Source organism: Aythya fuligula, chromosome 7 (assembly GCF_009819795.1).
Source record: "Aythya fuligula isolate bAytFul2 chromosome 7, bAytFul2.pri, whole genome shotgun sequence".
Classification (NCBI taxonomy): Eukaryota; Metazoa; Chordata; class Aves; order Anseriformes; family Anatidae; genus Aythya; species Aythya fuligula.
Genome location: NC_045565.1, coordinates 22,371,562 through 22,390,850, shown reverse-complemented (window position 1 = coordinate 22,390,850; position 19,289 = coordinate 22,371,562). Strand labels below are relative to the sequence as shown.

At 36.5% G+C, this 19,289-nt stretch overlaps 1 protein-coding gene across 4 annotated transcripts in view; it reads left to right on the top strand.

Moving 5' to 3' along the window:
- The window catches only part of KNDC1 (kinase non-catalytic C-lobe domain containing 1), a 62,575-nt gene extending 44,593 nt beyond the window's left edge, over window positions 1–17,982 (top strand). For 2 of the 4 annotated variants that reach the window (XM_032191056.1, XM_032191057.1), the window contains exons 18-30: window positions 6,853–6,946; window positions 7,065–7,162; window positions 7,435–7,646; window positions 8,915–9,028; window positions 9,434–9,581; window positions 9,846–10,022; window positions 10,596–10,811; window positions 11,139–11,221; window positions 12,609–12,759; window positions 14,058–14,180; window positions 14,280–14,339; window positions 14,952–15,109; window positions 15,348–17,982. In XM_032191056.1, the coding sequence (XP_032046947.1) occupies window positions 6,853–6,946; window positions 7,065–7,162; window positions 7,435–7,646; window positions 8,915–9,028; window positions 9,434–9,581; window positions 9,846–10,022; window positions 10,596–10,811; window positions 11,139–11,221; window positions 12,609–12,759; window positions 14,058–14,180; window positions 14,280–14,339; window positions 14,952–15,109; window positions 15,348–15,579 (1,866 nt within the window). In that variant the 3' untranslated portion in view covers window positions 15,580–17,982. Of the gene's footprint in view, window positions 1–6,852; window positions 6,947–7,064; window positions 7,163–7,434; window positions 7,647–8,914; window positions 9,029–9,433; window positions 9,582–9,845; window positions 10,023–10,595; window positions 10,812–11,138; window positions 11,222–12,608; window positions 12,760–14,057; window positions 14,181–14,279; window positions 14,340–14,951; window positions 15,110–15,347 lie in introns of those variants that run through there. The other 2 variants (XM_032191058.1, XM_032191059.1) reach the window with 2 other exon arrangements.
- The last annotated feature ends 1,307 nt before the right edge of the window (window positions 17,983–19,289 follow it).

The window sequence follows — 19,289 nt, the reverse complement described above, 5'->3', positions numbered from 1 at the left end:
GTGAAAATTAACATGGGGAGCTCAAAAAAACCAATTATTTTAATATTTAGTAGATGATTCTCTACTGTAAAATCTAACAGACATGTCTAGCAACAGAAGGACTACAAAGGTGAAAGGAAGGCTGGTAAGTGATTCATTTGAGCAGGAAGGTGGTTTGAGGTGCTGGAGAAAGTTTCTGCCTGCCTTTTAAGGTAGAGCTTTTTGTCTCTTTTTGACTGCTTCCACCAGGACAGAAGGAAGGGTGATTGTTGTGGGTGACTCCCTTCTCAGGGGAACAGAGGGACCTATTTGTCGGCGTGACCCTACCCGTAGGGAAGTCTGCTGCCTCCCTGGGGCCAGGGTCAGGGACATTGCCAGAAAGCTTCCCAACCTGGTTTGCCCCTCTGACTATTATCCACTTTTAATAGTCCAGGCTAGCAGTGATGACACTGAAGAGAGAAGCCTGAAGACCATCAAACGAGACTTTAGGGGACTGGGATGGTTAGTGGATGGAGCGGGAGTACAGGTGGTGTTTTCTTCCATCCCTACGGTGGCAGGGAGGGGTACAGAGAGGACACAGAAAGCCCACCTGATAAACACGTGGCTCAGAGACTGGTGCCAACATAGAAATTTTTTTTTTTTTTTACCATGGGGCACTTTACTCGGCACCCAGCCTGATGGCCGCAGACGGGTCCCTATCTCTAAGGGGAAAATGGATCTTGGGCCAGGAGCTAGTGGGGCTTATTGAGAGGGCTTTAAACTAGAGAGGGCTTTAAACTAGGTGAGAAGGGGGACAGGGCTGAAACAAGGCTTGTTAGAGCTGTGCCAGGGGTAACAATGGCAAGGCTGGGAGAGAAGGCAATGGCCCAGCTGAAGTGCATCTACACTAATGCACGCAGCATGGGTAACAAACAGGAGGAGCTGGAAGCCATCGTGCGGCAGGCAGGCTATGACTTGGTTGCCATCATGGAAGTGTGGTGGGACCACTCTCATGACTGGAATGCTGCAATGTCTGTCTATAGGCTCTTCAGAAGGGACAGGCAGCATGGAAGGGGTGGTGGTGTGGCTCTCTGTATCAGAGAGAGTTTTGATGTCGTGGAACTTGAGGCTGGGAATGATAAGGTTGAGTTCCTATGGGTTAGAATCAGCGGGAAGGCCAACAAGGCAAGCATCCTGGTGGGGGTCTGTTATAGACTGCCGAACCAGGATGAGGAGACTGATGAGGAGTTCTACAGGCAGCTGACAAAAGTTGTGAAATCGTCAGCGCTTGTTCTCATGGGGGACTTCAACTTCCCAGGTATATCCTGGAGGCACAACATAGCCCAGAGAAAGCAGTCTAGGAAGACTCTGGAGAGCGTGGAAGATAGCTTCCTGACGCAGCTGGTTAGTGAGCCTACCAGGGGAGGTGCCTTGCTAGACCTTCTCTTCACAAACAGAGAAAGACTGGTGGAAGATGTGGTGGTTGGAAACTGTCTTGGGCAGAGTGACCATTAAATGGTAGAATTCTCCATTCTCGGAGAAGCCAGGATGGGGACAAGTAAAACTGCTGTATTGGACTTTCAGAGGGCCGACTTTGAACTGTTCAGGACACTGGTTGGTAGAGTCCCTTGGGAGGTGGTTCTGAAAGGCAGAGGAGTCCAGGGAGGCTGGGCGCTCTTCAAAACGGAAATCTTAATGGCACAGGAGCGGTCTGTCCCCACGTGCCCAAAGATGAGCCGGCAGGGAAGAAGACCGGCCTGGCTGAACAGAGAATTGTGGCTTGAGCTTAGGAGGATAAAGAGGGTTTACAATCTTTGGAAAAGAGGGCGGGCCACTCGGCATGATTATAAGGATGTTGTGAGGCAGTGCAGGGACAAAATTAGAAAGGCCGAAGCTCATCTGGAGCTCAATCTGGCAACTGCCATCAAAGACAACAAAAAGTGTTTTTACAAATACATTAATGCAAAACGGAGGACTACGGAGAATCTCCAGCCTTTACTGGATGCAGGGGGGAACTTAGTTACAAAAGATGAGGAAAGGTGGAGGTGCTTAATGCCTTCTTTGCCTCAGTCTTTAGTGGCAAAACCAGTTGCTTTCTGGATACCCAGTACCCTGAGCTGGTGGAAGTCACTATCCATGAGGAAATGGTTGGTGGCCTGCTATGGCACTTGGATGTATGCAAGTCGATTGGGCCAGATGGGATCCAACCAAGAATACTGAGAGAACTGGCAGAGGAGCTGGCCAAGCCGCTTTCCATCATTTATCAACAGTCCTGGCTATCAGGAGAGGTCCCAGTCAACTGGCGGCTAGCAAATGTGACGCCCATCTACAAGAAGGGCTGGAGGGCAGACCCGGGAAACTGTAGGCCTGTCAGTTTGACCTCAGTGCCAGGGAAACTCATGGAGCAGATTATCTTGAGTGTCCTCACGCAGCACTTGCAGGGCAACCAGGTGATCAGGCCCAGTCAGCATGGGTTTATGAAAGGCGGGTCCTGCTTGACGAACCTGATTTCCTTCTATGACAAAGTGATGCGCTGGGTGGATGAGGGAAAGGCTGTGGATGTGGTCTACCTTGACTTCAGCAAGGCTTTTGACACCGTTTCCCACAGCATTCTCCTCAAGAAACTGTCTGCTCGTGGCTTGGACTGGCGTACGCTTTGTTGGGATAAAAACTGGACAGATAGATAAAAACTGCCCAAAGAGTCGTGGTGAATGGAGCCAAATCCCATTGGAGGCAGGTCACTAGTGGCGTCCCCCAGGGCTCGGTACTGGGGCCGGTCCTCTTTAATATCTTCATCAATGATCTGGATGAGGGAATTGAGTGCACCCTCAGTAAGTTTGCAGGTGACACCAAGTTAGGTGCGTGTGTCCATCTGCTCAAGGGTAGGAATGCTCTGCAGGAGGATCTGGATAGGCAGGACCGATGGGCTGAGATCAACTGTATGAAGTTCAACAAGGCCAAGTGCCGGGTCCTGCACCTGGGGCACAATAACCCCAAGCAGAGCTACAGGCTGGGAGAGGAGTGGTTGGAAAGCTGCCAGGCAGAGAAAGACCTGGGAGTATTGGTGGATAGTTGGCTGAATATGAGCCAGCAGTGTGCTCAGGTGGCCAAGAAGGCCAACGGCATCCTGGCTTGCATAAGAAGCAGTGTGGCCAGCAGGTCTAGGGAAGTGATTGTCCCCCTGTACTCAGCTCTGGTGAGGCCGCACCTCGAGTATCGTGTCCAGTTTTGTGCCCCTCGCTACAAGAAGGACATCGAGGTGCTTGAAGGAGTCCAGAGAAGGATGACAAAGCTGGTGAGGGGTCTGGAGAACAAGTCCTACGAGGAGCGGCTGAGGGAGCTGGGCTTGTTCAGCCTGGAGAAGAGGAGGCTCAGGGGCAACCTTATCGCTCTTTATAAGTACATTAAAGGAGGCTGTAGAGAGATGGGGGTTGGTCTATTTTCCCACGTGCCTAGTGACAGGACGAGGGGGAACGGGCTAAAGTTGTGCCAGGGGTGTTTTAGGCTGGATATTAGGAAGAACTTTACTGAGAGTGTTGTGAGGCATTGGAATGGGCTGCCCAGGATAGTGGTGGAGTCACCATCCCTGGAGGTCTTTAAAAGACGTTTAGATGTTGAACTTAGCGATATGGTTTAGTGGAGGACTTGCTGGTGTTCGGTCAGAGGTTGAACTCAATGATCTTGAGGTCTCTTCCAACCTAGACAATTCTGTGATTCTGTGATATCAAACTGATTTTTGTCCCAGGTTGCTGACAGTCTTGCTCCCTTGCTGTGTTTTTAAAAGGTCAACAATAAAGTTGATCTGATTCTACAACTCTGTGGCAAAGTGTGCTAAATCAGTGTTTAGGGGTTTCTATTTCAAAGAGTGAATTTAGTATTAGTCATTTGGGCATAACTACAGTTGTCCTGACTTAGTGGCACTATCCTGTGATAAGGATAGGTTTATTTATTCAGTTCATTTGTTCTTGTCTGCAACAGTAATTGAATACTTAATGAGAGTTTAACCATTCAAGAAAATTCAGTTTTGGAAACATATATATCTCATTAATGGTCTTATCTCTCCAATAGATATTGAATCATTTGAATGTGTTGGTTTTTTTTTTTGTTTGTTTGTTTGTTTGTTTTATTCACCCTTTAAAACTAAATGCAATTAAATTTATTTATTTATTTAAATTTGGATACCTGTAAGTAGGTTTGATGAAATCGGGTTGAGAGAAACGCTAATTGCCAGAACATATTATTTGGTATAATTTAATTTATGACAGAATCAAATGCCATAAAAATAATTAACATTTCTATTATTCTGCTCAAACCTGTTAAATACTGCCTGCACCTTAGATAGGTTATGATTTAATTAAATATAAAAAGTAGAACACATTGGTTATATGAACAATATTAACAATGGGATTCATCAGCTAATATGATTCCAAAAAGTGGTAATACATACCCTTCTGTTTAGAACAAATGTGAAGTAACTAGCACAAAAAGTAAAATATCTATGGATCAAAGGTGACACTTTTGCTGTCATAATGATTATTAATGTTTTACTGTGTAGGCGTTTATCAGATAGTATCTTGCAGTTCTAAGGTTCAGCAAAGGTTCACCTTAATTTAGAAAAGTTAGTTTAATTTTTATTCAAATTCAATTAAAAAGCTTTGGGCTTACTTAGTTCTCTTAGAAGTTTGCAAACTGTTGTCACTCTCCTTATGCATCCTCCCCCGCATCTGTATTGCTCCTTACACAAGCTTGTCCCCTGCCTCCCGTCACCTCTGGTCCAGGAGCTGCTGATTTTGCTCCTTGGCACAGGACACATCCAGGCAAACCAGTTCAAGTCCTTGCACTAGAGCAAGAACGGGAGGTGACTGCCAGGGCTGCCATTTCTCTAGAGGGAAGTCCAACTCAGCCCTCACAATAAGTGTTGTTTTTTTTTCTGTACTCTGATAAGCTTGCTTGCAGTTCTCTTGCAGTCCCAAGCCTTCACCCTTATCCTGTTTGCCCACACTGAGTTTCAGTTCTCTCTCTAGATCTCATAAGCTACTTCTCAGTCTCTGCCAGACTTCTGTGCATCCAGCCAATGACTACAAGGTTTCTAGCAAAAGCTTTGCATATTCTGTCCACAGTTTTCCCTTTACCATTCTTTTTACTCTTTTCCTTTCTGTTCTGCCAATATTCTGTATCCTTTGGTGAAGCCACTCCTCAGCATATAAAAAGTCCTGTTTTGTCATGGATAGTTTGAATCTGCAAATTTCCCAGTGGAAAAAAATAAATCATTACTTCATAGACTTAGCGATGTTCTGTAGAAAAGCGTCCTGACAAGTTAAATGCTCTTCAGAGGATGTAGAATTTCATCAAATAACAACTGAATATGTGAGTTCATCAAAAATGTTTATATGCTAGACCTAAAATGGAAGACATTCTAGAATGGACTGGGAATTAATGTGCCTTGCTTCTGACTTCATTGCTAGTCATCTAAAGTTATTTAAGGGACAAGCCACTTCCTAAAATACCTATTAGATTCCAAACATCAGAAAATAGCCACTCTTTCTGAGTCTCTTTTTGTGATTATATTCTTTTAATCAACTTGTTTTCACTTTAACTGATGAAATGAAAACAAACCTTTAAGTAAATCAAGCTGTCTTTGATTCAGAATCTAGATAATAGTTTTTCTGTGCTTTCACTGTTCTCTACATGGTGACTGTGTAACGGTAATTCTTTTAAAAATCCACAGGGATTTTGTGACTTGCTACTAATGAACTATGTTGTTAAGCCTTTTGAGCTTTTGTGAAAAACAGTGACAGATTTTTCTCAAACTCAAATTAATTTCCAGTAAGTCCATCCCATTAAAGCTAACCTATTTACCAATCTGTTGTTTTATATGTTAGCTCTGAGCTATGTGTTTTTGATCACTCTGCTTGTGGGAGTTCTGTCTGCTGCATTTAGTCAACTTACTCCATTTGAAATGCTGTTTCATGTAATTGGGTCATTGGTAGTTAACTTAGGACACAAGTGCAAAAGCCACCACTTTCAAAAATGACAACACATACTGTTACTTGTTTCATAACAGATCTGAAGCTTTCAATATGGATGCCCATTTTCATTGGCTAGAAAAAAAAATAAACTTTTGATATGCAAACAAATATAAATGTTTACACTAACTGGATAAATTGTGATGAGTAGGATCTACTTTCATTTCTATTCCTTGCTTAAGTTATATAATTTAAGAGAAAAATCATTCTTATTTATTATATAAAACACATAACTATAAAATATTTATATATTGATATATTTATCATTTTTTTTATTTATCAATTTTATATTGAATTGAACTTCAAAATTGAGGTGTCCTTTGTAAAGCAGCTCTCCTGGCTGCCTTCTGACTCAGATGCATAATATAACGTAACCATACTGGTTTGGAAACTATTGCTTCAATAAAACATTCAGTTCTTGCTACAAATATAGGCCAGCTGCTTAACAGAGCATTTCTGGGGTGTAACTGAAAAAAAAAAAAAAAGAGTTTTAGTTCTGGATGCCTGCTTAGTGTCAATTAAAAAAAAAAAAAAAAGTTCTTGAAAACAAACAGATAAGTGCAATTGTAACTCAAAGCATATTGATATAAATGGATTCAGACAAACTTCAATGTTGTGTCATCATACATACACTAGCTCCAGTTCATAACATGTAGAACTGTCGTATAACTATTACTTTCCTGGGGAAGGTGATGTTTTCTGTAATTTGTCTCTAAGTGCAGGTGTGAAAGGCAATTCTGCTTGGCTAATAGCCTATTCTTGTCTGTTTGGATGTTCACTTTTTTGTACAAAAATAACTACACTAAAACTTTCCTATCAGAACTTTGTATTTACCATTATGATCAGAATCATTTTTCTCTTTAAATAGGAACTAGAACAATTGCTAATGATGGAGACAAAAAATTACAGAAAGACCATACAGTTTTACCAGAAACTATTGCAGAAAGAAAGAAGAAGCAAAAGTAAGATTACAACAAATTGTCAGTAATGAAACGGGTGCATATTTATATCATTCAAGAATTTTTCCCTGTATATCAGAATAATTGATGTTTGTATGCTTTGTGTGTTTTCAATCTAAAGGTCCTGAAACTAGATCTATGTTGACCAAATTGAGAGGACAGCTACAGGAGATGAAATCAAAGGTGCAGTTTCTTGAACTGGTGAAGAAATACATGCAGGCAAGTCAGACTTTATTTTGCTTTGGTTTTATTGGTAATTTCTATACTGTATTAGTGTCATTGTCCACTTAAGTCAATGTATGAGCTGTGAAGTGGTTGTTGTCAAAGTGCCAAATTAAGGAAGGTTTGAAAGAATGATTAAAGGCGGTGTTTAAAAAGAAAAATTGTATAAAATGTGGTTTGGCTTTAGATTGAGTAAAGCACACCTTGCACGGATTTTCCTGATCATTTTCCTACATTTTAATTTTGCATGGGTTTGCCTCTCTGAGCAGATCATGTATGCAGAACAATGGGGTGTGGAATCCTGTGTGCTTCCTACAGTCATTCACAACAGGAGAACTGACACCATGGATGTGGCACCTACGGATGAGTCATCATTGCTTATTTACTATAATACAGAGAAACATAAATGCAATAATCAAAATGGAATAAGAGTTCTGCAGGCTGGGACACCACTTGGTTTAATGGCTTATTTATATTCTAGGTATAGTGCATTCTGTACATCATTAATTGGGAGTGCGATGAGTCATATTTATTAATTTTTAAAAAGATATAGTGTCTGGGATAAATCTTGGTTACACAGCATTGCATAAATTTTCCTTTCTGCTTTCAAGTTTAATGTTATTTCTGTGCACACTTATTTGCAGAAATGGGCATGGAAATGGTGTAAAAAAAAAAAAAAAAAAAAAAAAAAAAAGACTGATAAGAAATAAGCCAAATTACTAAGTTTGGATTTGATTAAAACTCAAGCAATTGATAATAAATCAAAAACTAATCACTTTACAGTTCTTTTGTCCTTTACTTATTTGAAGTTTGTTTCTGATAGTTGCCATGGAATCGTGGCTTACCACTAGTTTAATAATTCTTCGGAACATACAATTCAATCGTTCTTACTAATAGAGTTTGGATATGAATATCTATAGATTTTGCTTTATAGATTTCTGACCCAGACTTTGGGAATTATCAAGATACAAGCTTATCTCAGGGCTTAGGTGAGGACAAAGTTGTCCTTTAACCCTCAGCTGGGTTAAATTATTGTTTTATGGTACCTCAGGTAAGGAGGACAGAAACTGCTTGAGAGACTCCATCAGTCTTGTGCTACTGTAAGATTCTAAAAGCAAAAGACACCAGGTAACCTGTAATTCATATTTTCACCCATTTTGAGCAGTCAGAAAGATGCAAGATTGCAGCATTATTTCTGAAAGCTGGAAATAAATTACAGCATTTTAAATTGTAGAGGAAGTTTAGAGGCAAGTAAGAGTAAGCAAAGTGCACTACTCCCAGCTTGTCCTGACTCTTAGAGCCAGTTACTGCTGTTTCTGGTAGTTAATATTTTGCACAAAGTGAACAAATTGTTTTGGAATCAAAGTTTCCACGTTCAGCAAACTCAAACTCTCATAGTTTGCAGTAGGCCATCAGATAGACATAGAAATTGACTTGTCTTAAGGTATCTGTGAATATGTACGTACATATTATGTATTTATACATATATATATATATGTATATATACACACACATATATAATACTATCATTTCTAATGGGTATATAATAAGCATGTTCAATTTGTACTTTTACTGTTGACAAACACAATATTCATGTGTAAAAATAAAAAGAAATCAAAATTTTCCGTAGAGCTTCAGTTTGAAATCCTTGCTAGTTCTTGATGTTTTGACAATTTTTGCTGTTGCTCTACTCTGATGCGAGAAGAAATTGCATTCTTGCTTGTCTGAAGCTTTTCTTGTGCTTCACAGAAATGCATTTTTAGAAGGCTATGTACAGCAGTTTCTCTACACATTTCGCTATTTCTGCACACAAGAAGAATTTTTGCAGTTTCTTATTGATAGAATCAGCAGCACTTTATCCAGGTACGGTAACTTCCCATGAAAAATATTATCAAAACACAACTATTTTTCCCCCCAAGTAACAAGCAGATGTTTCTGGAAAGACCTACTTAATTAAATTCATTTTTTGATGTTTGTTTTTATAAGATTGGCATGTGAGAGTGAAATTAGAGCAAGTGCTATATTTGGCAATATGCTGTCGTCTTTTATTTTCTGAATTCTGAGTCTTGTTTTTCCCAGTTGTTCAGTTGGTTAGTAAGCACAATGACAGCTTTGTTTGCACAGAGTCATGGATTCTAGAAATATGAAACAAGAATTTAAGATAGTACACTCAATACCAAATAATATTTGCAGTTTTTCCAGCATTTATTTTTAAATTGGAATTGGATATAAATTCTGGTGCAATAAGTGTCTTTTTCTTCTCACCAGTGCAAGCCTGGATCCTTCCACATCACTTACCAAAATATGTAACCGCAGTTTCTACATCCTGCAGGCTTGGATTGAAGACTGTTACAGTGTAGACTTTGCAACAAATGCAGACCTTTTATGTACCCTAAAAGAATTTATTTCTTCCAAGGTAAACAAGAATTTTAGTGCAATCTTTAAGGAGTAAATAAATAAATAAATAAATAAAATAAAATAAAATAAAACTAAAAAAAAAAGTCCTAATTACAACTATAGTAAAGTACAAAAAAGACCAGTGCTATTTTTGATAACCATAGTCAATACATCTGGTTTTGGACAAACCAGACAAACCAAAAAAATACTTGTGTTTTCTTTCTTGCTTATAATTTACAAGAAATTGAGTTCAATTTTCTGTTAACCTGTTTTGTGTTTACAGGTAGCTCCATTAAATGGCTATGGTGAACGCTTGTTGTCATTGCTTGAGGATGCTTCTGCCAGGAAAAATGACAGTGCTCAGCTGTGCTCCAGCATGGACAAATGCGAAGAAGGGGAGGAGGACAGAAGAACATTGCACTCCATGTATAAAAAACTCTCAGAAGATGTTTCCAGAAAGGTGTGTCCTATGGACTGTACTATGTGGAGCACATTTCCACATACTGTTTTTTGACAGTAAAAATCCAGCTTAAGGTCTAGATCCCGATTTAGTAATGTTTATATACCTGTATTTTAAATCTTTTGAAATTATTGAAAGCCTATAAAGTTGTATAAATTAGGATTCTGTCTTAATTGTGCCCTGTCAATTGTTTCAGTAATAATAGCTTTAGATAATCCAAATTCTGAGAGGAATTTTTACTCTTCATTGTTGATATTAGCGTGTGACTCACGTATAAAATTTCAGAATATATATCATTGTATGGCAGTAAGTTTGAAAACACAGAAATTTGGCTTAAATACCAATTGTTGATTGAGATCTGGTAGCTCAGATTCATTACCCATGTGTATTATATTTGCTTAAAATAGCAATGTGTATAAACCAAATAGTGTCCATTGTAACCCTGAAGATTAACTGAAGAGTTTTGCAGCCAAAAAGATCTTTCTCTAACAAAATGTTCCAGAAACTTACATCAAGGAACTTACACAATGTTAGCTTTAGAGAAGTTGTAGCTTTACATATTTTTTTCTACAGAACTTTAACTGGAAACTTTCCAAAGGTATGGGACCAATAGCACAGTATCAGAGGGAGCGACTTTACACTATTTCATCGGTTTTGCCAAAGCCATGCTATAGCAGTTTTACAGAAGAATTTCCAGTCTCCTTTGCTAAAGCTGATGAACTCGGACCGTATATTTTAACAGAATACAGTGCACAACAGCTTTGTTGCCAGCTGACATTACTGCAACAGGTACAAAGGATTAGGTTTACTTGGAAATACAAATGACATCTGTCTTCCTGTTATATACTCTATCTCCTTTCTCTACCATTTTCCACCCCATTTCAAGCTTAGTAGGCTTCCAATATTTCACTACACTTTGAAATAAAATACTCCATTTTTGTCTTGAAATCTCTGTGGTAAAACATAGAATGGCTAATTCCATTCTTAGACAGTGATCCATCTGATCAATTTGCTGAAGAAAGAACAACGAATAAAAAAGAAATCAGCCATTTTTATCCCCTAGCATTTTAAAAGAACTGCTAGATCTAACAGATACATCTTGTTCTTTTTGTTTAGGAATTATTTCATAAATGTCATCCAGTACATTTTCTAAATTCAAGAGCACTTGGTGTTAAAGACAAATGTGTTCCTGTCCAAAAGTAAGTTTCTTATTTTAACTGTCCCTCTATTACAGTCATGCATAATAAGTTATTATCACTTAGATATATATAATGCATAATAACTTATTATAACTTATATATGTAATATATCTGGTATATTATAACATATATATAATATATCTGGGAAGAGAGAAACATTTTTAAATACTTTTTTGGGGTGGGGGGCTAGGTAGATATGTAGATATTCTGATTACATATATTTTTGAATTTCAGGAGACATTATGTATGTGCGTGTGTGTATATATATATATATATATATATATATATATATATATATATATATGTACCTATGCATGCATACGTATGTGATTTGTCACGTATGCAAGGTGATTTCTTTGAAATCTATAGTGGGCCAGGCCTAAATATTGTGGAAGATTTGTGTTGTTGGTGTTGCTTCAGAGATCTTTATTTTTGGAGGGAAAAAGAAGTACAATGGCTTCTGAAACAGGTTACTTGATAATGTGCATGCATGTGTGGCGCATGCATGCATAGAAATGACAACTATAGAACCATGGGGTGGGAAAAGACTTCCCAGGATCACATACTGCATTATGTCCAGCCCTGCCTTAAGCAAGGCCAGCTGGTGCAGGTTGCCTGGGATTTGTGTGCTCTTTTGTGGGTTCTGAATGTGGATAGGGACCCCACAACCTCCCAGTGCAATGTTCATTTTGCACTGCTAGGTAAATAAAGTATCAGTCTTCATAGATACAAAAGTAGTTTCCTAGAGTTGTTAGAATGTAGAATGGTTACCAACCTATTTAAATTTATTTGCTAAATGATAATTAATGTTTTCATCTGGCCACATGGACTCAATTATATTTTATTTATGCTCTAGTACTTATATACTCAGTGGATTCAGCTAGCTTCTAATTAGTACTTATTAATTACATTACTTGTAGTAGACTTTTCTAAGGATCATCTGTTACAGATTGTTGAAAGGCAGAGGTTAAATCACCTGATTTATACTGATTTGAGGTTCAGACATGGAAAAAAAATTGGCACCACTATATAACTGGCTCAATTTCTTTAATAGCAGCAGTTTTTAATGAGCTTACTGGCTGTGATTTTATTAGGGTGTTTTTTACTGCTTTAACAATTTTATTTGGTAATAAGCGGGTGAAGGTGCCTTTATATACAGAAGTATCTACTGTATATGTTTATTGTGTAATCACATATACATGTGATTACACGTATGATTATCTTTCTTCTATAAAAAGTAACATAGCTCCCTAAGGACATTGTAAAAAGTTACAAAGTCAGAACTGCAAGCACTGCAAAATTATTTTAAATGGTTAGAAATTGGCACCTTACCTTCAAAAAAAAAGTCAACATGACTTATTTTTCTTTTCTTCCACCCTTTCCGTAGAGCTGTTTCTGCTGAGGAAGTTTCATTTAAAGTCTGTAATCTGTTTCTATCGAAGTGCATACAGGACCAGTACCTTCTACAATTACTGAGAAATGCAGACAGTACCAGTACCTGGGTTGCTGCTGAAATTGTAACATGTCACACATCTAAGGTTAATCATTGTTTTATTGTATTATTAATTATGAAGCATTTATTTGTTAATGTATATGCGTATGTTAATATATAATGCTATATATAAAACCTGAAAAAGTGTTCTAAAATACACCTGTGAAGTTAACAGCTTAGTTTATTGTAATTAAGAGGGTCTGTTTGATGTTTTAGATGTTTTTTAGTAGCAGGTGTTAATAGAACATAAGAAATGGGTTGCTGAGGAAAAAGAGTTGTCTGACTTTCGTAAGAGACCTTTGAGACAGAAAAAAGAAAAACTTGTGATGAAGGGATGTTAATACAGTCAATAATTCTGATAAAATATGAAAGAAGATACCTCTCTCTTTTCTTCTTTTCATTTAATTTAAATTTCAGTCACTTTGTAGATTTATGTAATAGTACATTTCAGAGGTAACTTGATTCTATTAAATTTTCATGTCTATGCAGATCTCACTTTTTTCAAAACCAACAGCTGTTGAATCTTGTGATTAACTGAAATTTCAGAACTGTGCATGTTGCTTATATACCTCTTTAAAGAGTGACTTTCTGTCAAACTATCAACTTGATTAGTACTTTGAATTCTGAACTGAATCCTGGAAAAATATCTTAGCAAATATGTGTCTATTAGTATTGGGGAGCTACCAGTTGATTCCTTTCTAACCACTGAAAAACATGAGTCTGCATCTGCTCACAATTATTTTATTTTATTTTTAGCTCTGGGAGTTTGGAGGCCAAACATCTCAGTTCCCTTATCACTCTTTCTGTTTCATTATTTATTAGGTTTTAATCGAGCTTCCCTGTTTATCACATTTCTCAAAATATATGTGAGGTGGACAATTTAAACAAATGTCCTAAACAAATCCTGGCGGAATATATTCACAATATATTTTTCTAACAGGCAGTATAGTTTGGTTGGTCATATAGTTTTGGTTAAAGTCTGCATGTTTTGACAACTTTTAAACATAAGTGACCAGTTAGCAGACAGTATGTAAATGTATTTCAATGAGCAGTGTTGCTAGTCCTTTACTTTCCCTCTGCTGTTTTCTTCTAGTGCCTCTTTTCAGCCTTGTAAGAGCAATAAAGTCAAGAAATTAACAACAGTAAACCCTGGGCATGGCTTAGCATCATCCAATACTTGCAAGGGTACTTAATTTCTATGAAATCATTAAGCCTAATTTCTCATTCCAAACTGAGGCAATATACTGATGAAGCATTTTGCTAGCAATTGACTTAATTTGATAGTTTCCAAATTCACATGAACTAAAAAAAAAAAGTTTATCTTTTTTCTTATTTTTTTTCCAGCTGCAGGTGAGCTTGTTATCAAAATTTCTTCTTATAGCAAAATCCTGCTATGAACAAAGAAATTTTGCTACTGCGATGCAAATCCTAGCAGGCTTGGAAAATCTTATTGTACGACAGTTACCAGTAAGTTTGGGGCTCTCTATTGTAACTATTTTGCTTAACATAATCTCATTCCAATATAGACATTAATGCAAAAAACAATGTATTTTGTTTTATTGTAAGGCCTGGAAAATCCTACCTGCAAAAGTAGCTGAAATAATGGAAGAACTCAAAGCTGTTGAGGTATAGTATAAAGTCTTTAACATACAATATTTCTTTGGCGTTGAAGAATATTCAATATCTGACTAAATGGGTGCTTCTGGAGGATGAAATACAAAATTATTTTTTTGCATTATGAAGGAGATTTTAACTTGTTCTGGGACTGTTGGCTCTTGGTCTAAGTTTACATTTTCACTTCATTTTTTCTCAGAAAAGATTCTTAATCACACGGGATACAAGAAAGTTGTTTCAAAGCAAACTAAGGAACTACATTTTCTGAGGATTTGAGCAGGATTTTTATAATCTGTTTTGAAAAATATTAAGTGTTTATTTTATCACAGGCATTATATTATTGATTTATCTGATTCAAAATCAGGTAGAAATTCTAAAACACAATTTTGGCTGTGAATCAAAACACTTAAACATTGTATACGTAATGGTTTTTGATTAAAGTTCCTTCTTTGTTTCTGTATTTCAAAATGTTTGCCAACAGATTAGTTCAAAGTGTTGTCTTCAATACCAATAGTTAAAAATTTATTAAAAATGAAATGTTGTGGTAAGCAGATGAAGTAGAGATCTTATAAAGCCTACCCTGATACTTATCAAAACATTTATCTGTGTACGCTTTTACACCAGGTGTTTTTAAAAAGTGACAGCTTGTGTTTGATGGAAGGAGAAAGATACAAAACACTTCCAACAATTCCATCAGCCCATGTTTTGGCTATGCATGTCCAACAACTTGAAACTGGAGGATTCACAATGACAAACGGAGCTCACAAATGGACTAAACTTAGGTAATTGTTTTAACTATACATTTACGTCACCTAACTTTGTAAAATAGAATGGTGTCTAATGAGATAATGAGAGCTAACACAAGATTTTCCATCTAGCAATTTAAATGTCAGTCATTTTGACATCTAAGTGGACAGATACTGTATAAGTAAATGCTCAATGCTTTTGAATTTCCTTCAAACTTTTTTCTTCTGTCAGAAGCAAAACAAACTAATATTTTTTACCATATTTTCTTTCAAGAAATATCGCAAAAGTTGTGAGCCAAGTTCATGCATTTCAAGAGAATCCATATACTTTTACACCAGATTTCAAGCTCCAGTCTTACCTCAGACAAAGAATAACTCATTTTAAAGATGCAGACATTTCTGCCTTGGCAGCTGACAACTGTGCCAACTTCCATCAGATACCAGCAGAAAAACATTCTCGAAAAATTCAGGACACACTGCGCAGAATGAAGGCAACATTTCAGTAATTATTTACATTTTAGCTGTTCTATTCCTAGTCTGTAAAACAGGATTAAGTTGACTTTATCTCTTGAACCAATTCCCAAGCATAAACGTAAAAGTGATTTAAAATATTAGCTCAATTTGAAATGGATATATTTCTTAATGTGGAATACTAAAATGCTGACTAATGAGATTTGATTCCCTGGCAACTGGATGAAAGATCAAAGCCTGAAAGTAAAGAGACAAATTTTGTCACTGTTCTTTAGCATAAAAAATAATTACCCCACAGACAAATATCTGAAAAGTACTGTGGAAACAAGTTATACTTCTGTCTCCTGTTGGCCTAGGAGAGTTTAGAGTATGCTTCATTGAATGTTGAATATATTTTTATATAAGCATAATACATTTGTATCCTGACACAGTGTGCATATAATTCAGGGACACAGATCCTCTATTATCTGTTGACTATTGGTGGGACTTGCTTTTATGTTGTGTATTATAAAACTATACTTAGCTTAAATAACTGGCTATCTTTTCCTTCAGGCGTTTTAAGGAAGGAGAGGAATGCCGTGCTGTAACGTTTTTTGTTTGTTTGTTTAATTTTACTGTCATTAAACTAACCTGTTTCCATATGAAAGTAAGATCTGAATCTACATCTTACCACTTTGTTGCTTTGCTTCTTCCTTCATGGTCTTGTGAAAAGAGCAAATGTGAAATTGCTTTTTTTTCTGTATTTGATACAAGAATCACTTTGCTAATTGTGTGTGTATGTATGTGGGCATATTGATTATGGCTTTTTCTCCTGAGGTTGCTCTTGTAGATTGCAGTGCTCCAGCAGCATTACATACAAGATAACTGTAAGAAAATTGGATCTGCATCTTGTAAAATTTTGGTGCTAACCTGTTTATAGAGCTTGTGCTTACAAGACCTTCTAAATGGCAATGAAAGGTGATGCTATAGCTAGAAAGTTTGTTGAGCTACCCAGATTTATGCAAGGTCAAGACTTTAAGCCTACAAATTAATTAAAAGTACAAGTATTTCTACCAGAGGAAATAATGGTAGTATTGAATGAGAAGTAGGAAAGGGTGAGAAACAGAAAATAAGCTCTGTCCTGAAAGTGATTTGCTAGAACTGTATTTTAAAAAATAAGGAAAAATATATTTTGGGAAGAGCAGATAAGATCTAACTGTCTTGTCATGTTTTGGTGATGGAGAAAGAAATACATAGAAAATGGAAATGTGCGCATCTGTAGTATTTTACAAAATGTACTATTGTATTTGACAGAAATGCATGTGCACATGTGAAATTGTAGCTTTTTCAATGTTTAAGAGAGAAGCTTCCCCTTTTCTCTTATCAATAATGGCAATATATACCATCACAGGCCTTCTGCTTCTCATCTTTCTCAGTCAAACACAAGGTATGCCTGTACTTTCCATTAAATACCTCAGTTATTTTTTCCTACTAATACGTTAACACCAAACTAACTTTTTTGCTCTTATTGGTTTAAACACAGGATAACTCAGTCTTCAACAGGATTTTCTTGCATTTGTTATACTTTTAAGATGATTTATTTTGTTATTTGCCATATGTAGGTTTAGCATGTCATTAATTGTAGCATTTCTACTTACCCTTAAGGAAGTAAAATGTGTTGCTATTTCAATAAACTTAAATAATATTTCTCTAAAAATTTCCAAATGTGAAAACATTTAATCATTACCTCCTATCTTTATATGATGCAGTGATTTAATAATGTAATGGGTTATCTTCAAAAATAAGTTCACATATTTGATCTATATGCCTTTATTTTAATGATTTGGATTTTTAGTTATTTGCTTTTTCTCGATCAAAAATGCATCATTTACTTAAAGCCACGCCTTGCCTTTGAAAGACAGTAAAATCTGAAGTAGCATAAGCTTTACTAATGCAAAGAACTCCACAAAACTTGATAACATGATCTTAATAAATGCATTTTATATAGTTACCAATCAAGCTGTTGAAATTGCTTTTATGGATTTACTTAGCATTTATATTTTGCACACATGTTAATTCATATATTTCTAATAGTTTTATCAGGATTTAAAGCATCTACTACACCTAGAAAATATTATTTTTATTCTATGATGATAACTGGTGCTATACAAGAATTTAAAAGTAATTTCATATCTCCTGCGTAATGCTTCAGTGTATAAGACTGTCATTATGAATGCATAGTATTGAGTTATGGTACTACTTTGGGGTGTTTTCATCAAACAAATATTTAGGATTTTGTATTGAGACACCACCCTTCAGCAACATCAAATGTAAATAGCTATTGGGGGGAAAAAAAAACACTTTTACTAGGAAACTGGTCTGCTTTTGTCCATGAACACTGATGTATGCACATCTTATGTGAAACAGATTTCTCAATAAAGTTATGTCTAGCATCTAAATGTACTGCTTATTTATGACTAGCATGCAGTAAGGGTTGGGCTAAACTTTTCTGTCTTTGTGGGGAATGTCCTTCTAAAACAAAACACAGAACAAACCATGTGAAAACAGCACGTTCAGTCGTATCTATATGGCCCCGTGTTCCTGTTCCAATGCCAAATTAGAATGTTTGGAAAAATGAAGTTTGTTCCATCAGCCGGAATTTCCACCAGCTGTCCTAGTTCTTATTTTTTTTCTTTTTTTTTTTTTTTTTTTTTTTATTTCTACACATCCCTCACTAGTCTTGATTTTGTCATTTATTTTTCAGACAATGACCTGTGGAGTTTCTGAAATGAAGTATGCTCCTCGGGAGCCTTTCCAACTCCTCTGTGCATTAGTGTTCTTTTTGTGTCCCTTTGCAGGTGTCTGTCCCCAGGATCTCTGGGGTTTTCAGTACTCCTGTGAGAGTATTGGGAACTGTGTCCTAGTTACTTGCTGCATTGGAAAGCATGTTTTAAGGATCACAACTTCAACACCCCCAGAAGTTTGCCAGGAAATATGTATGAATTCTGATGATTCCTATGAATAATTGCATAGAAGCCCAGACCAAGAAACTAGAAAATATTTCATGAATCAACATTGGCTCATGATTCTGACAAATTTATCTCCTTGTGAACTTTTCAACCAGTTCTAAATTTTGCTTTTAAGGTTTTCTGCATTATTTCTTTTATATATCAGATTGCTTTCACAAGCATTTTTGAGACTCATATCTTTGTGAATACTGTATATGATTTGCAAAGGATTAAAATTTTAGGAAATCTGTTTCTAAACAACAAATGTAAATGACAGTTCAAAAGGAGGTAAGTTAACAATTTTTCAGTGATAAATATATGGTTGTTTCAATCCTTGATATTACAGTGAGAGAAAATGTGTAGATAAATTATTTTTGTCTCTCATACTTGCTTAAATGCAATCCGGCACATACACATGTTGCATCCTGTTTAGAGTTTTTCTTTTTTTTTTTTTTAATATTCTTTCTCAAAACAAATTTTATAAATAGTTATTTTAAAATACATGTTGACCTTTAGGAGTCTTAAAGCTGTGGGAATGCCAGGTTGAACAGTGTTTGAAAACTCACATCCCATAAATCAAGCTTAATTGGCAGAGTGATCATCTTTAGGATATGATTTACTAATAGGTATTCTTCATCTTCTGATGTTGGCTTCACACAGATGAAATAGATGCTAGTTTTAGACAGGTACTGAAATAGATACTGTGTTTTATACTGGTAGAACTCATTTGCCATTATGAAATTAAGAGCTTGGTATAC